Source organism: Urocampus carinirostris, chromosome 2, assembly GCF_059441175.1.
Source record: "Urocampus carinirostris isolate Australia breed hairy pipefish chromosome 2, RoL_Ucar_1.0, whole genome shotgun sequence".
NCBI classification, from domain to species: Eukaryota; Metazoa; Chordata; class Actinopteri; order Syngnathiformes; family Syngnathidae; genus Urocampus; species Urocampus carinirostris.
This window is the reverse complement of record NC_142350.1, coordinates 4,428,100-4,448,596: the sequence shown is the minus strand read 5'-3', so window position 1 is coordinate 4,448,596 and position 20,497 is coordinate 4,428,100. Positions and strand designations below refer to the sequence as shown.

The window sequence follows — 20,497 nt, the reverse complement described above, 5'->3', positions numbered from 1 at the left end:
GAGTGACTACTCGGGAAGAACGAAAGATATCCAGAAGGGTCGGCTCATGTCAAGGTAGATTTTGGGCTGGCTGGATGGGAAAAATAATTTGAACATGTATCTGCCACTATCTAACCTTACTCGCGCATTCAGTTACTAGTCAGCCACATTCAGCACAAGAGATGAGTTGAGTTTCACCATCAGGGAGAACTCGCCCCTCCTAAATCTCAAGTTGGTTTTGCCAACCACCATTCTTCTGTATCAGTAAAAAAAAAACACAGAACAGTAGGAATGGCATCAGTCAGGTATATTAGAGGGCAGAAAGGTGCTAGTTGGAGCCGAAAAGCCAGGAAAAGGAGAAAGGTGTTAAAAGAAAGACCGATATCATTCATTTCACTCATCTTAAAATTTTTGCCTGTCATCTATCAATATATATATATATATATATATATATATATATAAACAGGTACGATTTTTTACATTTTGTGGGGAAAAATAAGAAAAAAGTAGAAGAAGGTTTGGGAAAAAGGTAACAAAAGGAGAAAAAAGAAAAAAAAGAAAAAGAGAAACACCAAGGACTCTCACAATATAACCTCACAAATGTCTATCATCTCCTTGGGCTGGCATGTAAGTTCCTGTTGCACCTTTCCTGTACTCAGGTTGCATGTGTGCGGAGCTTCTCTGCTTTAAAATGTGTGCAACAAGACTAAGAAGTTTACTGTTTTCATACTGATGTAGACTGAAAAGGAAATTCTCATGTCTATAGACAAAGACATTGTCATCAACAAAGTTGCAGAAACGGATGCTTTGCTTAGGAGGATTTTGATGTTTTGAGTAGCCTACCTAAAATGTGTGTGAAGCTTCATAAGATTTATAAGAGTTTAGTGTAATGCCTAACAATCTGTTGGGAAGGCAAATGCAATGTAGATTTCAGATTACTAATACTGTACATACTCTAGGTATATATGTTTCCGTCCACATTAGAATCTTTATATCATTTTTCTTTGAATTTCAATAGTAAAGTGTTTTCTTTTAACTTATGAACATATACCTGAATTTCTTCCCAATAAAAATGCATCATCAAGAGCTTGCTGCTGTTCCATTCATAAAATTCCCCCTCTATCTCTAACTGGGCAGGCTTTGGGTAGAAAACTCCGGGGCTGAAAAAGAGGTCCACTCTGGCCCTGGCGACCATCTCATGCAGGGCTCATGTGTGGAAGGTGAGTGACACTGAACGAGAAACCAGGAGCTCACAGCAAGCCATAGCCTGCAGCCAAGTGGCTAACTTGAGTGGCTAGAGAAGGAAATAGTCAAAAAGAAGTTGAAGATGGCTGAATCACGGAACTCAGCTACGTTAGCCTGCATTACGACACAAGTGACACTGAAGGATAGCAGCAGCAACGGACAATAGCAGTAGCGGCTATCTGTAGCCAAGTGACTAACATGAGTGGCTGGAGATGAAAACAGGGGAAAATGGGTCAAAGACTGAAATAAACGGCTAGCTTTATTAACATGGAGCAGCCAACAATAACGATAGCATCGAGTTATAGTCTACTGCCAAGTGTTTAACATGAGTGGCTAAAGAAGGAAACAGAGGGGAAAAAGTGGAAAAAAAAAATATTCCTTCCACCCCCTCACAAAAAAGTAAACGATATTTGATTTAAGTCCCAAATTTCAAAGTGAATGCTCCATTTAAATTGCTGACACGCAAATGTTTTTATTGTTCAGCTGCTGCTGGAGATGTTTTTTTAACAGCTTCTCAGAAAGGCGGCGGTAATCTACCTTGTTAAGAAGTGTTAATTGGAGGCAGAATTCTACGGAATTAATTAGAAAAATCCAGCAGGCGAATCCATTTGACAGACGGGTGAGAAGGACTCAAGGACCCGGCAAATATTTTGATATAAATATTTTTTTATGAAAGGAATTCCGAGCGTTGCTCTTTTTTTTTCTTTTTCTTTTTTTTATCGATTTGCACATCAAGAATTCATAACGTGTTCCGATGGACGAAATAATGAAAATTAATTTATCAGAGAAAGGTAATAAAAACAACAATGCCACTGAATTATATTACTGAGAGCCACATCAAGTTATTTTAATTATGCCGATGATGTGATATTTTTCTAAATTATATTTAATTAAATTAAATAAACAATCAATCAAATAATTGATCGAATAATTGATGGAAATGGAAAAAATAAGATTATAATTTGTCAAATGTATCTAAACTATCCATCCGTCCATCCATTATCTGCACCGCTTATCCTCAGTAGGGTCGCGGGGGGTGCTTGAGCCCCTCCCAGCTATCTTCGGGCAGTGGGCAGGGGACACCCTGAACAGTTTGTGTATCTAAACTAGTTATCAAATAAAAAAAAAAAAAATCTATTGATATGTAAATAACAATGAGAGTGTTGTCTGTATAAAACCAAATGGGATAAAATACATAACGATAATAATAAAGTAAATATCTAATATGATAAAGTATATAAAAACTGCATAATCATGCATAATACATTGCAGGAAAATGTAATTAATATTACTAATAATTTCAATTATTATTAACACCAATGTAGGTTTTTCTTATATTTAACAGGTACAATTTTCATACAAAATAAACAATTGATAAACATTTAATAAAATAGAACATATACTTAATGACTATATATATATATATATACATATATATATATATACATATATATATATATATATATGTGTATAATTTCATATAGTGGTACAAAAAAACTATTAATAGGTTGAATAAGTAACTACTCATGTTGGCCTTGGGGATAACAATCACCAGTTGGTTTCTTAGCGAGTTTATCTAATTGGGTTTTTTTGAACAACTTTGATTTTGCATAAATATATCAATTAGAAAGGATGAGTAACCAATCTTCTTTGTGAAGGAATCTTTGAATATTTTGCCAAAACAAAAAATAATTGCAATTTTATGATCTACTCGATGGGAAGGTGTCGACAGCGCTATAAGCGGAAAAGTGACAGGCTGTCTGCTAGCTTATTTGCATGACTTTTTCACACCTTATCCATAATGTATTCACAAAAGAGCCTCGTGCGACTCCTACGAGAATTCTACGTAACGCTGGATGACTTTTGTCCATTTTTGGGACGCCGAAGAAGACTGAGGACGACGCGGTCGCAGTGACGCTTTGCGGAAAGCAGCTTTATTTCGCCATGTAATAACAACCTCCATCAAGACAATTTGTACAAAGTACATCACGTTCTAAAGTGCACGAATACTGTATAACGGAAACCATTTAAATACAAAGGCCGGGGCGGGTCTCGGAGGCAGAGTCAACCAATGCCATTGGTTGGAAGGGATAAAAAAATGGGTCGACAAATATGGGGGACCTATCCTGCCATATGTAAAATAAAATGTGTAAATAAATACAGAGCTACAAATGTATGCCATACAACACATAAATAAAGCTTGTAATACTGTGTTATTTGTCATATGTTTTATAGTGTATTATGTGGTGACTTTTGTTTTTAATTTTGTTTAGTTTTTTGTTTATTTGTTTTGCTATTTAGCCGTGTATTTTGTTGTGTATTTTGTCACTTTTTTTTGTATTTAGTTTGTCAATTAGTCATATCTTTTTTCAAAAACGTTTTTTGTTTTTTTTGTGGTGTATTTTGAAGTGTAATTTTTCATTTATTTGGTAATTTTGTCATTTAATTTGTTGTGTACTTTTGTCATATCTTTTGTCATTTATTTCATCATTTAATCATGTATTTTGTAGAAAATTCTTTGACGTGTATTTTGTTGTGTATTTTGTAAGAGTCATGTAATATGTTGTGTAATTTGTCGTATATTTTGCACTTTATTTTATTGAGTATATTTTTCTTTTTTTGTCATTTATTCATGTATTTTATTGTGTATTTTGTCTTGTATTTAGTGATTTGTTTTTTAAAGCATTTTAGTGTGTATTTTGTCAAGACAAAATGTCAATCATACAAGGAAGGGTCGAGATACTAAATATATGACAAATTACATGACAAAATAAATTACAAAATACAGGACAAAATACAAATTGAATTAGATTAAACACAAAATGCAAAAATAAATGAATACATTTACTTTATTTCATATTTCTAGGTATTATGTGATTTATCTATGTGTTCATGTGGCATTTATTTGTAGCTATTTACTTATACATTTATACATATATTAATGATACCAAGCAAATGGAATTTGGTCCATTACCACAGCAACCGCCAATGACAAAGAAATGGAAAGAAGCGTCAGTGTTGCAAACTGGCAGTATTCTCCACAGGGAAGTTAATTCTACATACGGCAGGATTGTTCCTCTATCAAGTGGAGGGGGGTTCAGATTCAAGGAAATAACATGTTGACAACAGCACCAATCACAGAAACAAAAACAAAAAAAGTGTGCAGCTTTTTTGGGGGTGCGCAACACGATGTTTTGGCACTTTTCCAGAAAAAGAGGATAAGGATGGTGGGTACAGTCCCAGGGACTGGGGCACGGTTTCAAGGACTGGTATAGAAAGCATAGTAGCCTTTCGGATTCTCCTTATTGTAGTCCTCGCCGCTCATGTCTTCGCACTTAATAGTGGGCGAGTCTTCGGCACTGGATCCTGTTGGTGACATTCGACGTCTTTTGCACACCATAGCGTACGAGCTTGCCTCGTTTGCATCCGACGACTTCAGCGGGTGTGGCGTTTCCATCCAGGTGGGCGGGGGCGGAGCCACTGTGGGCGGAGCTCCATCCTCCAGCTTGTCCTTCGCCGGTGATTCGTCGCTAAATGTCGGTGGGCTCGGGCGTGGTGACCAAGGGAGACCGGTGGCCATCTTGCGTGGGTATGAACTCCTGGTTCCCCAACCGGCCGCCATTGAAGCGAAGGCGGAGTCTGGGTAATAGCTAAGAGCGTGAGATGTTTGCAAGGATAGCGGCTTGATCCCGTAGGACAGAAGACCTCCGGTGGAGTAGTCGTTTTCATAACCCAGGTCCAGTTTATTGGCGCCTGGTTGCTGGACGGGTGGGACGAACCAACGCTGTGCAGCAGCACCGGCGTCCTCACTTTGTGGCGACAAAAGGCTATTGTTTTGCGGCACGGCCCGCTCACCGGCACCATAAAAGCGGTTTTGTGGCAGGTTATTGACAAACTGGTCCTGGAAGAAAGGTTGCATGGCATAGCGGGCCCCGGGCACAATCTGGGTGGAGCGGGGCGAGTCAGTAGGCGACGGGGTGAGTCTGTCGCTCTCAGGCGCCGTGTACATTCTGCTTGAAACGGGAAAAGGATTACGGTTAGACAGGAAAAGGATGAGAGAACGGCAGGTGAAGGCATCGAGGCCGGGAACCTACGAGTCGTAATTGTCCCGGAAGCCTTTGGCGAAGGGGTTGTGGTCAATTTTCAGCTGAGTGATCTGCAAAAATGAAAACTTTTATGATGCCATGTGCATCGCAGCTGCTAATTACCGTCATGATCATTTTATCCCCGCTACTTTTTTAACATTAGATTTTTATTGTTTTCATTCCAAAGGCCAGATTTAGGAGCCTATATGTGGGGCTTAAATTGTACCGTGTTTTCCTACTATTAGTACTATAAGTACAGTATTACATTGACGCAACCCAGAAAACGAAAAATTACCAGAAATCTCAATTTGTGTTATTTCGGTGTGTAACATATCACAATGTGACAAAATGATTTGTCCGCTTGAACATAAAAAAAAATTACATTTCTAGCTCTGAATAAGGGTCCAATTTCCAATTGGAAGAAAGCTTTGACATTCATAACCATAGAGTCTCCATAAAGTCCAAAACGGTCACTTTACTCTTGAATGTGGAGAAAACGTTTTGTTACAGGGGTTGTTCTAATTATTAGGGACTGCCCACCAAAAACTCTTTAAATTCCACAACTAGTCGCTGGTACATCACCAAAAAACGGTTCTGTTTTTGTAAACAAACTTAAATCCTTACATCTGTGTTCTGGTAGGCAGTGACGGCGATGAACTGATTCTCGGGGAAAGTGAAGGTCTGGGCTCGGGCTTCATTGTTCATGTCCTCTACGCCGTCCTCAGTCACCTCCACAATGTGCAGCCGAGGCTGGTACTTGTGCAGGGATTGCAGGACGATCATCTGTGAAAAAAAAGGTCTTGTTGCAGGAAATAATGACCAAAACTGCCGTTTCCTTAAATATAAATATATTCCTACCTGCGTGTTATTGTTGTTGGCTCCTTTGTTGTTAGTCAGTTTTAACTTTCCAAAAGAGATTTCTTGCCTCATCCAGTGAGCGCCCGTATTGGGAGATTCGGGATGCACGTACATTTTGTTGCCTGCAAAAATTCACAGCATGTTTTTTAATTTGTGTATTAGTGTGGGGATGAATAGTAGATTGTATTTATTCTGGAGAGGGATGAGCGCCACCAGGCTGCACTCGCCCGAGACACACCCCCTGAGACTTGGTCAGTCCACAGCCTGCTGAGAATATATATATATATATATATATATATATATATATATATATATATATATGGTTTACATAATTTATATAATTTGTCCTTTTAATTTGATTGTGATGTATTTTAATTTAATTAGTTCATCATTTATATTAATTCAGTTTTGTTTTGATTTCAAAGAATTCATAGTTAATAGAATTTTACATTCATTGAATCCATTCATATAGATTATACACTATCTGGAAAAATGTTCATTTTTGAAAAAAAAATTACAAAAAAAAAAAATATATATATATATAAAATATATATATATAATATATATAATATATATATATATATATATATATATATATATATATATATATATATATATATATATATATATATATATATAATTCATCATCTTATTTTGGGGAGTATCTTATTTTATTTTATTTTATTTAGCTCATAAGTTATCTTATTGAATTTCCATTTAAATATTTCATTTATAATTTCATTTACCGTTTACATAATTTAATTTTTAAGTAATTATTTTATAATCTATATCATTTGTACATTTTGACGGTATTTTATTTTTTGCAAAACTCAGCACGTTCTTTCATTTACATAGAAATGTATGGTAGATGGTTGTGTTTTCGTTTTATTATTATGTCATTCGTAAAATTGATCAAATTGATTTTCCTCACAAGCCTCGTGAGCATAGTCTGGAAAATGAACGAATGAATAATATTAATTTTATTGATTTACTTGTATTAAATAATTTAGAATTCATATAAATTATATTTCATTGTAATATAAGTATCTTATATATTTATCTGCAAATTTGATGGCAGAAAGTTTTATATCAATTTCATTGCTTTACTATTTAATATATCAATGCTATTTATATCTTAAATTCCCTTTAATTAATTAACAATTTATAAAATGTTGGAGGTAGGGTGTGGGGTGGGTTTTTAACTGATACTATTTTTGAATGTTCTATTATATGTTGAATCCCTTTTCATTGCAATAATGTTAAGATGCACTATTCTTTCACTGCACTATTATTATCATCGCTTGTGCCAGTCTCTATGCACTACGTTGCAAATATTTTTTGCCTATTCTGACCGTCTCTGTTCTTTTTCTCTTTAAAGTCTTTATTTACCTTTAAGTGCCATGCAGGTCTTATCTCGTTGCATAAAATAATGTTTCACCACGTTAATATCATCGACAATAAATACTATTCTATTCTATTCTATTCTATTCTATTCTATTCTATAATCTTGTAACTGTAAAATCAGTGGACAAGCTTATTTTAACACTCAATAACACAAAATTTGTTTTTATTTCAATGTAACCAAACCAAATAATTAATAATTGAAAAAGATATATTTATTGTATATTCAAATTACTAGCAGTAAAAAACATTAATTAAAAATTGATTTGCCTATTTTCTTTCTTTGTTTGACTTTATTTTATTTTGAAATTACCCTGCCCCCCCAAAAAATACAATCAATCGTCTAAAACCAAAATACATTATAATAATTGATAAAAGACGGAAATAAATAGATTGTTTAGTTTAATTTACTTGTGAGATATTTCAAATATAATGAAAATGACTATAAATTTAACAAATTAATCATTTAGCACAGTTATATAAAATAAGAAAATTAGCGCTTTAAGATTAATATACATTTACTTTCTTCGTATACTTCTTTTTTATTCGTTTTTTTAGGCCTTCTGTTCTATTCAGACATGGATCAAAACCGATTTAATAAAAGAGGCATTCCACACACCTTGCATATTATTGTCCGCTTTGCCGCAGGTGACCCACTTCCCTCCTTGAAAACGCCAGTGGTTCGGGTCAGCGAGAACCACCTCCACGAACACATTGTAGTGGGCCGTCAGGTTCAGTCCGGTCATGTTGAAGCTCAGGAAGGGAAACATTCGCCTGGCAGAAAGTTAAAATAGATATATGTAGTTCGTTCAGGTTTTATTTGCAGGCTTTTCATGTGGATTCTATTGAATGGAGCGCGTCAATTTGTGCGTAAACGCGATATATATATATATATATATATATATATATATATATATACACACAATTTGTACATATAAAACATGTCTTGCAACTTTATTTTTGCTGCTGCTATATGAAAATGCGCACAAAACTGTGAAAAGGAATAGAATAGAATAGAATAAAATAGAATTGAATAAAATAGAATAGAATAGAATAGTCTTTATTGTCATTGATATCAACGTTGTAAAACACTGTATACAACGAGATTACACATGGCACTCGAGTGTAAAACGTGTAATAAAGACTGAAGAGAAAAATGATGAAAGACTATCAGGATAGGCAAAAAAAGCATTGATTGCAACATAGTGCTAAGAAAAACGGGCCTAAGTTAAAATAATAATAATAATAATAATAATAATAATAATAATAATACAATGAAAATAAAAGTGAATTGTAACAATTAATAGGGCAATGAAAATAAGTGCAATAACATTTAGCGGCAACAATTAAAAAAACAATTTAACTCACAAGGTATCTATATTCACAATCTTATGCAATACTATACATCTTCTCACAGTTTCATTTAGCAACAAAAAAGAAACAAAAGAAGTTGTATTTAAGTTTTCACAGTTTTCTGCGTTCGTTAAGTGTGGCAATGGCCCAAGTAAGAAGCACGTAAACTGTCTACTATTGCATGAAATTGTGAAAATATATACCTTGTGTCTTTTTTACGATAAATGTTATTGCACTTGATTTCATTGGATTTTTGTTACGATGCACTATTCTTTCTCATTCACAGGTATTGCATTGTTATTACAGCTCAGGTCAGTTTTCAAGCACGGCATTGTAAATATTGCTTCAGCTTTTTATCCTGAGAGTATTTTTATCTTTTCTAATCTTTGAAATCTTGTTACCGGTTTATCCTGGAGATACATGTCCAATCTCGTTGCATAGAATGTTTCATAACGTTGATATCATTGACAATAAAGACAATTCAAATCAGTTAAAATAGGCCGTATTGGTTTTCCCACCTGCCCTGCTTGGTGATGATCATTTCTGTTTGGTGCCGATGGAACTTGAGCCACAAAGGCCGGTTGCAAAGATACACTTGCGCTCTGGGTCCGGCACCAGAACCGGGCAACGACATGGAACCGATCCCTGCACCAGGGTACGACGGATACAAACACCCGGGCCCTTGCCCGAATTGATAACCGCCGCCTCCTCCACCGCCTCCTCCGAACTGTGCGCGACCGCCGCACACGGAAGGCGACGAAAACCCACCCGGCGGCAGAACCGAACCGTAATGAAGCGACGCAGGGTACCGGGACCCTCCAGCTCCTGCGTACACAGAACCCGTCTGGCCTGCGTAAGGGAAAAGCGAACAGCCCATATCGGACTGCGAGGAGGAGATGAAATAGCGCTCGGAGCCGAGTTCATCCAGGTTGTAGGAGCGGCGTCCACTGCTTGGGTCGTCGTCACCGCCCACAGGTGAGGCTTTCCGGGCGTCCCCGGCGTCCGGTTCACCCATCAAACCCTGTGCCAGGTATTTCTTGGCCTCTGGTTCAGCTCGCTCCGAGTCCTGGTACTCAATTTGCGATACCGGCCTCGGGCTGGTGCTGGAGCTGTCGCTGGAGGACAGGTTATAAAAAGTCTTGGGGAGACCGCCGGGGAGAAGATTCTCCAATTGCATGCTTCTCGAGATGAGGGGAGAGTCCGGTGCAGGGCTCACTGTGCGCCCCCTCCCCAAAAAATCTAATCAAATCACGAATTTACGAATTTCAAAAAAGATTTGGGCGCAGCAGATCTTGCAGCAGGATCCCAGCGAGATCGAGCAGTGATTGAGAGGTTGCAGACAACCTGGTCAGGCTCTTGACTACCTGTTTTCTCCCTATCTTCTCTGTGCTGTGTCTTGAAATGATGTGCAAGTGTGGACATGACTTTGAGAAGATCCTGGTCCTCCGAACGGACAAATCGGGCTGCAGGAGGGGGGCAAATGAGGGGCGCGGGGAGGAGCTTTGGGGTAACCGGCCTTCTCCTGCAGCCAATGGCATGCTTACACTAATTTAATTACGCTCTCCTCGTATTAACAAATAAAATAGGAGCACAGATCGTCTTCAAATAAAATCTGAGAGTGTGTGAAAAGTTTTCGTTCAAAACAATTTCTCTCCGAAAACGAGAATGAACTGAGATCGAGATTTTGTCCTCGTTGTAATGTTTTGCGTCGACGCCACCCAAAAAAGAAAAAAATATTCTAATCAAGCACACAGACCAGAAATAATGTGCCACATTTTTCCTAACATTTTCTAGCGTTTTTTTTTTCAACTTCACTGGGTGATAGATTTATTGTATTAAATCATTTCAGTTACAGTTACACCATCTATATTCATCTGTTAATATACCTATACTTTCCAGATTTTTTTTAGCTAACGAGTATACATTTTTCTATCTGGTCTATCTTTATTTATGTCTCAATCTGCCCCTTTTTTCCTGGATTGCTCTATATCTAACTATCAGATGGTTTTCTTTCAGGTTACCTCATCTGCCTCTATTCTAGATTTTCACCTACCCATCTGCCATTATTAGTTTCAAGATATTTTTTTTCTGTCTGCCAGTTTCACCTTTTCCGGATTTTCCCTTCTCCGTTGTGCTTCAGTTCTAGATTTCTTTCTTGATTTCTTAAACTATGTTCCATATTATGTTCTAGACTCTCCCCTTCTCGCTCGCTCTCTCTCTCTGTCTATCTCTGTCCGTCTCTCTTTGTCTCTCTCTCTCTCTCTCTCTCTCTCTCTCTCTCTCTCTCTCTCTCTCTCTCTCTATGTCTCTCTATATGTCTCTCTATGTCTCTCTATTTCTTTGTCTGTCTATGTCCCTCCCTATGTCTCTCTCTATGTCTTTTTCTCTCTCTCACTCTCTCTCCCTCCACTTTCTCTCGCTTACTCTCTGTCTGGTGTTCCATTATAGATCTATTTGTATGTTTATATATTTGCCTTTTTGTGGTTCTGCCGGTTTTCTTTCATTTATCTGACCTACCTACCTACCTACCTACCTATCTACCTACTTACCTACCTACCTACCTACCTAACTACCTGCCTACCGACCTGCCGATCTACCTACCTACTTACCTGCCTACCTACCTACCTACCTACCTACCTACCTACCTACCTACCTACCTACCTACCTACCTACCTACCTACCTACCTACCTACCTACCTACCTACGTCAAAACCCCTTCAAAGAAATAACCTATTTTTTTCACAAACTAATAAAATAAAACATCAAAGCTATAAATGTTAATACATAAAATTATGTTAAACTATATTTTACCTTCAACACAAATGCGTTTAATTTCTTTCCTCTTACATTCCCTCACACGCATAAACGTATACAATATTTATGTTGCATCTTGGTAATAGTGATTGCGTTTTCTTAGTGACCTCTAGCGGTAATGTGAGGCGCAGCAGTTAACATGGTTTCCTCTCCTGTTTCCTGGTTTCCTCCAGCGCGTCGTTCTCGATTCTAGGCATCTTGTGACCAAGAGTGTGGCTCCTAATGCCCCCGCCCTCTCCCACCAAATATGTTTGCATGTATTTTGTTGCCTTCATACCGAAATCAATGCAACAACAGCCTCAAAGCTGCAGCGAAGGAATTGGTTCTCTGCTGGAGGCTGATTGGCTTGCTCCTAAAACGGGACTAATGCTGCTGGGCCATTTGGAGCGGGCGTGGGGGCTAATTAAACTCTACAAACCGTCTGTCCATCAGAAGCGGCAAGCTTTCCAAAATATGCAGATAAACATCACCAAGTCAGGAATTAAATCTTTAAATATTCCTTCAATATTTTGTCTATAAAACTCTCAGTATTTATGTATCTTATCAGAATATTTTTTCAATTTCTATAATAGTAGCTGGACCACTTGTCCGTGCGTACCCCAAACCTTTTCATAATGTGCGTGGGGCACGAGAGAGTTTAGCCCAGACAAAATTCTATGTTACTCATGAGAATATATTTTGATTCCCTTAGAAGTAGGGGCACAATTTGGCCGTGTCACCTCTCTACCACTTCATAATGTGTGTGAAACACTGGAGAGCTCGGCCCAGATCAGGATGTATACACGCTGGTGTGATTGTACAGGTTTAGAACTGTAGCCAGTACATTTTTTTGTCATGTCTCCTTTCTACTTCCTTGTTTTGTCCGTGAGGTACTGAATAGCTTGGCTTAGGCAAGGATGTATACAAGCTGTGGCGGTTGCAAAAGTCCCTGAAATTTAGCTAGTGCATTGTTGGCTCAGAATGTCTCAATTGCATGGGCTTCTGAATTTAGGAAGTACATTGAATTTTGTTCCGACTTTATAATACTTCTTTCCTTTTTTGTCGTGTCTCCTCTCTACTTCTCTGTTATGTGCATGAGGCATCGGAGAGCTCAGCCAAGTTCAGGATGTGCAAAGGCTATTTGATTGAACTTAAGCCAGTACATTTTTTTCCTGCTTTGTTGTGTCTCCTCCCTACCTCTTCATAATGTGTGAGAGGCACAGGAGAGCTCGACCAAGATTAAGACGTGTACATGCTGTTGTGATCACAACAGTTTCTGATCTTTAGCAAGTAGGACGTGTTTTGAATTTTTTTTTTTGTCTTTTGAATTTTTGTCATTTGTTGTTGTGTCTTCTCTCGACCTTTTCATAAAGGATGCAAGGCACTGAATGAGGATGTGGACAGGCCTCTGAAATTTAGTCAGTGCATTGAATTTGTTTATCCTCAGAATGTTTTTCTTTGTGGGAAACCTTTCCAGGAGTTGCCGACCAAATCAGAGTTCTCCTAGAGTGCGACAACAGCTCATCTAGATTACAAAAAACATCGAAAGAACTGCAGGCCTCGATGGCCTCAGTTAAGGTCAGTCTTCATGACTCCACTGTAAGAAAACACTGCCCAAAAATGGCATCCATGAGAGAGTTCCTTAGCGAACACCACTGCTGTCATAAATAATACAAACATTTGTCCAAAAGCATATTGATTATCCTCAAGATTTTTGGAGAAAGTCAAAAATGTAACTTTTTGAAGGTGTGACATCTGGCTTAAAAAACGGCACAGCATTTGACAAAAAGAACATGATGCCAACAGTAAAACATGGTGGTGGCATTGTGATGGTCTAGGGCTGATTTGCTCCCTTAGCACCAGGACAACTTACTGAGGTTGACAAAATAATGAATTCTGGTGTTTACCAGAAGATCCTTAAGGAGAATGTCCGGCCATCAGTTCATGCCCTCAAACTCAAGCGCTCTTGGATCATGCAGCAGGACAACAATCCAAAACACAACAGAATGGCTAAAAACAAAACAAAATGAAGGTTCTTGAGTGGCCAAGTCAAAGCCCGCATTTAAATACAATCAAGATGCCGATTTTGCAAAGAGTGGGCAAGAATAATCCTCTACCGCATTGTGAAAGACTCATTACCAATTATCGTAAATGTTCATTTCTGTAATCTTTGCCAAATGTGGCCCAACTACCTATTAGGTTCTGGTGGCAATAACTTTTTCACATATGGCCCGATGGGTTTTGATTTTCTTGTGCCTTGGAAAATGGAATCAACGGTTCAAAACTGATTTTTATATTCCCTCGGGTTGTCTCTGTGTGATGTCAGAATAGGTTTGATGATCTGAAACTTTTGTGAGTGATAAACATGCGAAAACACAGAAATCTGGAAGGGGGGAAATACTTTTTCACAGCACTTTAAGATATTGTCACTTGATGAGACCAAATAATATCTTTTTCTCAGCAAAGGCATTTGTGCCATTTAGTATTTGAGCACTTGAACCATGTTTAAAGGTGACATATTGGCTATCAGTCTCTAGAAGCAGGATTTTATTGGTTATCGATAGAAAAAAACAGTTATCCTGAATCCCTCAGACAGAGCCTATCAGAGGGTACGTTTTTACTGCTGAGAAATGGAATCTGAACCAAAGAAAAACGAGAAAAACAATTAATATCGGCAATGGCCACAGATACAAAATTTTTATTTTCTTACAACCTCGACACAAGCGTTTTGCAACGCGACCTCGGTGACTCTTGGCGGCTTGAAAGCTAAATAAGATGATAAACGTGATTTACGGGGCGGCTATAAATAAACAAATTCCAAATGAGGCGGATGTTTAGATCCTGGTCCCGAAGGCGCGGCCGCCGGTGACCTGCCAGCATGTTTCTTGACCGACTATAAAAGCGCCAGCGGACCCGAGCTGATCGGCCGACCCTCCGTGGCCCCGGGGCCGGGGCCTTCGCGACAGGGGCAGGGAAGTTGGCGGCGTATCCTGTCAGTGTGGATCGCGGAACATGAAAGGCCGGCATTCCAGGCTTTATGGGTATTTGCCGTCCTCCAGGGCAGTGGCGAGCACTCCCGCCGCCGGCCTCATTAGAGGGGCCCACCGACGGGACCCCTGAAGGGCCAAACATGGCCGCTGCCCCCCGGTTTCTGCAAATCATGGCCGCCGACAACACTTTTACAGGCAGGGATTTGTCTTGCTGCTTTATCAAACGCTGCCGGCTGTCATCGGCCGTAAACGTTACGAGGATGCGTCTCATTTGTTGCTTCGTTTTCTGACACTCTATTTAGGTAGTAAATTCTGAGAGCCTAGCCCATTCTACATAGAATGTAAGGCAAAGATTGAGATGTATAAACCAGATCAATTATGTTTGTTTCGTTAAATAGAAACAAACACGCTTAATTGAAAAATGTCATAAATAAATACCATAAGAATATATATTCTTATTAGCACTGGATAGATTAAATTGTTTTTTCTAGATTAATTTCACTTCATTTCTGGCAATAATCCAGAATATTTTCAGTTTTATTGCCATATCGTACTTTTTTGCATATCTATCAATATACAGCAGGGGTCGGGAACCTATGGCTCGCGAGCCATATATGGCTCTTTCTACGAGTATCTGTGGCTCAGAGACAGATTTGATTGCATGCAAAATTTCTCCATCTTGTCCAAAACTTGATTCGTCTATCCAAAAAAGTTACACGCAAAGCCAAACGGAAATTTACTATCAAATGATTACTTCGCAGTATATATATAGCACGTTTTTCACTACAATTTACAGTCAAGGTGTCACACAAAAAAAGGGGGAAAAAATAACTCGTTTTAGCTGTACAACGCTAAAGAATCCTTTATATAAAAGTTCACTATGTAATCTGTGTTCAGTGTTCAGATACCTTATGATGAATCCACAGAACTGTAAATACGCCAAAACACCGGAAGAGAACTTAGTCATTTGATTGGGTGAGTGGGAGGGATGGGTGGAGCTATGCAAAAAGTACAAGCATTCCCTCCCATCTCTCGCCAAAGGTAAGCACATAAGGCTCCCTATTCTCAGAATGTTGTGACGTTTTTACAAAATAAATGCTTGCATCTGGTTTTGAAACCAACATGTATGATAAAAAAGGGTCAAAAGGAGTTTAACCGATCTTGAGTAATTGCAAGAAAGAGACAAGTTTAAAGTGGTATGTTTGTTGATTTTGGGAAAGGGGCTCTGGCATTATTCTCTTTTCATAATTTTTATCAAATCATCCAAAATAAATGTGCTGAAGACTAAGCTTTTGTCTGGGGCGCGGGTTTAGCAATTTAGTAAATTTGTCTCATAATATATGGTGTGGCTCTTTCCCAAAATAAAATTAATATTTTTTGCTTTTATGGCTCTTTGAGTCAAAAAGGTTCCCGACCCCTGATATACAGTATCGTATTTGTATTTTGGTGCTCAGCATAGATTAAAATATCTCTTCTAGATTAATCTCGGTCCCATTTTTGAGTTAATCCAGATTAATCTGTGTTTCAATGAAAAAGTATGCCGCATTTTGGTAGATCTATAAATGTATTTACCCATCATATATCTATGAATAATTAAATAAATACAATTTACTATTTACATTAGTGCTTGGCAGAGGTGGGTAGAGTAGCCAAATATTTTACTACAGTAAAAGTACTATTACTTCAGAATAATATGACTCAAATAAAAGTAAAAATTAGTCATCCAAATAAATTACTTGAGTACAAGTAAAAAAGTACTTGGTGAAAACTCTATTTAAGTACTGAGTAACCGTAGCAATGTCTTATTCATTGATTTTTCCCCTACAAAACAACCAAGATTATCAATCAACAAAGTACATATAACAAAAATTAAATTTCAAGTCTTTGTAACTTTGTGTCCGTGCAATCAGACAGTTAATTTTGGTGAAACATCTGTGGATTAAAAAATGTGTATATGTAAGGCTATAGTTATATACACAGCACACGCAGTACAGTAAAATAAAAAACGTTCCTAACCCTGTTTACAAGTGACAACGGGTGGTTGTTTGGGTCATTGGTCAAATCTTAATAAAAGAAACAAAATAAATGCGCCTTTGCAGGGACAGACAGACGGGTACTTACATGGTAGGTATTTAAGTGACGGTTTCAATGTAGCATAATGTAGCGGGGTAAGAGTACAGTTTCTTCTTCACAAGTCTAGTCAAGTCAAAGTAGAAAGTATAGTAAAAATACTCCTAGAAGTACGAAATGTCCCACATACAAATGTTTCAGGTTACAAAGTACCTGAATGGCAAAATATGGCCCTTACTTACAAAGGCATTTTAGGATACAAAGTAAAAAATACAGTACAGTACGTGCTGCCATTCGCCTCTCCTAGAGTTCCACCTAGCAATCCAGTGCATATGCGTGAATCAAGGCATGTTCTTCGTGTCCCCTTCCTTGGCATGTTCTTTGTGACCTTTCCCGCTCTGTAAACAGTTTACTGTATGGTACAGCTACAAAGAGCTATCATTCACAATGTACCCCACGAAAGACATGCAGAAAAGTGTGCAAGGAGAAAAAACGAGTAACATACTTTTTCTGGCCATCGAAACAAAGCAGAAGATATCAGAAAGGTATGAAAACACGATGCTGTGCTGGAGGAGTTCAGTAATGACAAAAAAAAACGATGCCATCATCATCATCAGGCCATATCAAAGACATTTTGGCAATATTCCATGAAGTTTCATAATTTGTGGAAAAGAATCACCCAGAATTTTTTTTGACAGGTTGAGCAATCACTCATTACGATGACGTCTGCCTGCGCATTTCCGATGGCTTGTCATGGGCCTGCAAAAGCAGACAGCATTTGGATAATTTTTTCAAGGAACACTAGGCAAAAAACACAGCTGAGGACCAGTAAACAAAGAGGTCAAGGTAAACAGATATTTTCCTTATTTCTTTTAGTCTTTAGTTTTTTTACATTATTTGTCAAACATTTTATATTATTGTGCGGTAATCTAATTTCAACATGCACTTGTTTTATGTTCTCTGCTCTATGATAATTCATCAAAAAAATTATCACACTTTTGCAGGGCTTCAAACGGATCAACGCATTTACATTGAAAATGCGTATTTACTTACAATGTTTCAGGTTACAAAGCTACTCCCAGAAAGAATTCAATTTAGAATAGAATAGAATAGAATGGAATATAACTTTATTGTCATTGTTACAAGATGGGTTGAACATATGACAACGAAATTGGGCGTGACACTCCAGTTTCACATTTAACAGTGAGGATAAAAGAAAACAAAGAAGCTAAAGGAACAAAGAAGATAAGGTTATAATTTACACAATATTTACACAAGAAATGCGGGCATGTAGGATGTGACATACAGTTTTGGGATCGTATTAGTGCAATATGCGTTGAGTGCAAAAATAGTCAACATTGTGCAAAGTGAGCATAGGCATGAATACAATTTTACATCTGTATGAGGTGGGCAGCACGGCGGCGCAGTGGTTAGCGCATGTGCGGCACAGTTCAAGTCATGGGAACCTCCTGCGTGGGTTCAAATCCAGCTCCAGACTTCCTGTGCGGAGTTTGTATGTTCTCCCCGTGTTTGCGTGGGTTTCCTCCGGGCACTCCAGTTTCCTCCCACATTCCAAAAACATGCATTTCAGGTGAATTGGCCGGTCCAAATTGTCCCTAGGTGTGAATGAGCGAGCGAGTTGTCTGTCCCCGTGTGCCCTGCGATTGGCTGGCAACCAGTCCAGGGTGTCCCCTGCCCACTGCCCGATGATTGCTGGGATGGGCTCCAGCACCCCCGCGACCCTACTGAGGATAAGCGGTGCAGCTAATGAGATGAAATGAGATCTGTATGAGGTTGTGTGTTTGCAAGAGTTTCAGTTTTTTGTGCGGTGTGTGTTAAGGGTGGTAATGGCTCTGGGGAAGAAACTGTCTCTGAGTCTGTTTGTTTTTGTTTTGTGTGACCTGTAGCGCTTGCCGGAAGGCAGCAGGTCAAAGAGGTGGTGGCCGGGGTGAGAAAAGTCCTTGATGATGTTTTCTGCTCTGCTAAAGTAGCGAGAGCAGGCAATGTCCTCCAGACTGGGTAGAGAGCAACTAACGATTCTCTGGGCTGTGTTGAAGACCCTCTGAAGCGTTTTCCTGTCTGCTGCCGTTCACCCAGCATGCCACACCATAATGCAGTATGTTAGAATGCTCTCTTTGTAAGAAGAGGTACCACTGTAGTAGAAAATCACAATGACCCAGCACATGTGAGTTATTTTCAGAACAGGTCCGCGGACACCTCAACTGCCCTCAGGGGGCACTGCGTTGAAGACCCCAAGTCTGGATTTATCTATGCCAAAATACTTCATTTGAAAATGTAAAAAAAAAAAAAAGATTTTTATGTATTTGTGGGTGTAGCAGTATACACATCATTATAACAACCTCATTAGCTTTTTATTGTATAGCTTGCAAATTTTCACACGGATGCCTTTTGAATAACATCAAGCGAGCGCAATGGATTTTCTATTTTTACATGACACACTTTCATTATTATGAATTAAATGTGCAATTTGTCTGAGGTTTTGTATACATATATATTACGCCTTTCACATTTCTGAGTCCCTATATCATTTTCTTTGTGATGAAAAGCACGGAGGATATTTACCCTTGACTGACCTAAATGTATATTCCGCCATCCATAGAGAGAATGAAACTATGTAAAATATATTCATCTTTCATGTCTTCTGTCGGCTCCTTCGCAATTCATTCCGGGAGAGCAACTCATCAGGAAACAGTAATCTTCTCCATCCGCCAGCCTGGCCGGCCCACGGGAATCCTTCGCCAATACATCAAGTTGCATAAAAGCGGTGTATTGGCCCTGGCCATACATACTGTATGTTTCTCCTGCAGCGAGGGGGGGGGGGGGGATTCCTTAATCCACTGGCAAATAGGAAGGGGGGCTATTCATGGAAATGGGATTGAAACTTGTACTCACTGTATTTGAATCCCCAAGGCATGATAACATGATTTTTGGATTACTGCATTAGAAAGTGTCACCCGGCACCTGTGGGAAAAGCAGATGGACTTTCTGATTCTCCTCACGTGGATTTGTTGTCTGTCTATGTACATGCTTGATCTAGAAACCAATGTCATTCGTCCTAAAAATAACAACTAAGAGACAATGACTAAGTTTGGAAAGGAGCATATTTGATTTGGGGATCCGTCTGAATTAATTGTTTACCTGCCCGGAGAACACAGAATATGTTGGAATACCAATTGTTTCGAACTGAACAAAACATTAAAGGTAAAGGATGGAACAGGAACTGGTTCTATTGGAGAAAAACACAAACCAACAAAGGTCACAGGGAAAAAATAAGTCACGCGTGGATACAACAACAACATCATGTTGCAACATCAACCAGCTCTAATAGTACAAAACATAAAAGGAAGATAACACAAAAAACATTCGTACACCTGGACGGGACTAGAGTGCCAATGCAACAATCATGGAATCTAATGCAAGCAGACACCCAGCTATAACTGAACAAAATTTGAAATTCAAAAGACCTAGAATTTGTTGGGACATTAACTAGCTGTGAGTGAATAAAAGGGAGAGCATGAAGACGCAGGATAAGACAAAAAGTAGCTTAAAATGAACAAAAGTTGGAAAAGATTACAATAAAAAAACAGCCATTACATCACTTTATTAATCCACTCTCCCTTCGACTTCCCCTGTTGGAATTTAAAATCATCAAAAACTACATTAGTACAGCATCGACTATATGTGCCTGCCATGTAACATTGA

At 38.5% G+C, this 20,497-nt stretch overlaps 1 protein-coding gene across 2 annotated transcripts; it reads right to left on the bottom strand.

The window, feature by feature from the left end:
• Window positions 1-3,133: 3,133 nt before the first annotated feature.
• eomesa (eomesodermin homolog a) lies at window positions 3,134-10,349 on the bottom strand. Of its 2 annotated transcripts, none has more exons than XM_088328452.1 (6): window positions 9,440-10,349; window positions 8,188-8,342; window positions 6,168-6,289; window positions 5,934-6,092; window positions 5,319-5,380; window positions 3,134-5,237 (listed from the first exon to the last, which is right to left on the bottom strand). In XM_088328452.1, the coding sequence occupies exons 1-6, from the start codon at window positions 10,096-10,098 to the stop codon at window positions 4,484-4,486; spliced, it is 1,911 nt and encodes a 636-aa protein (XP_088184578.1). In that variant the 5' UTR covers window positions 10,099-10,349; the 3' UTR covers window positions 3,134-4,483. The 2 variants fall into 2 exon arrangements, with proteins under 2 accessions (XP_088184578.1, XP_088184580.1); XM_088328454.1 differs by having other exon boundaries at window positions 3,134-5,234.
• Between the last annotated feature and the right edge of the window lie 10,148 nt (window positions 10,350-20,497).

Coding starts and splice junctions, on each gene's coding strand:
- eomesa (XM_088328452.1), bottom strand. CDS start 10,098: ATGCAATTGGAGAATCTTCTCCCCGGCGGTCTCCCCAAGACTTTTTAT. Junction 8,343..9,439: donor ATCATCACCAAGCAGGGCAG/GTGGGAAAACCA, acceptor ACTTTCTGCCAG/GCGAATGTTTCCCTTCCTGA. Junction 5,238..5,318: donor TTCCGGGACAATTACGACTC/GTAGGTTCCCGG, acceptor TCCCGTTTCAAG/CAGAATGTACACGGCGCCTG.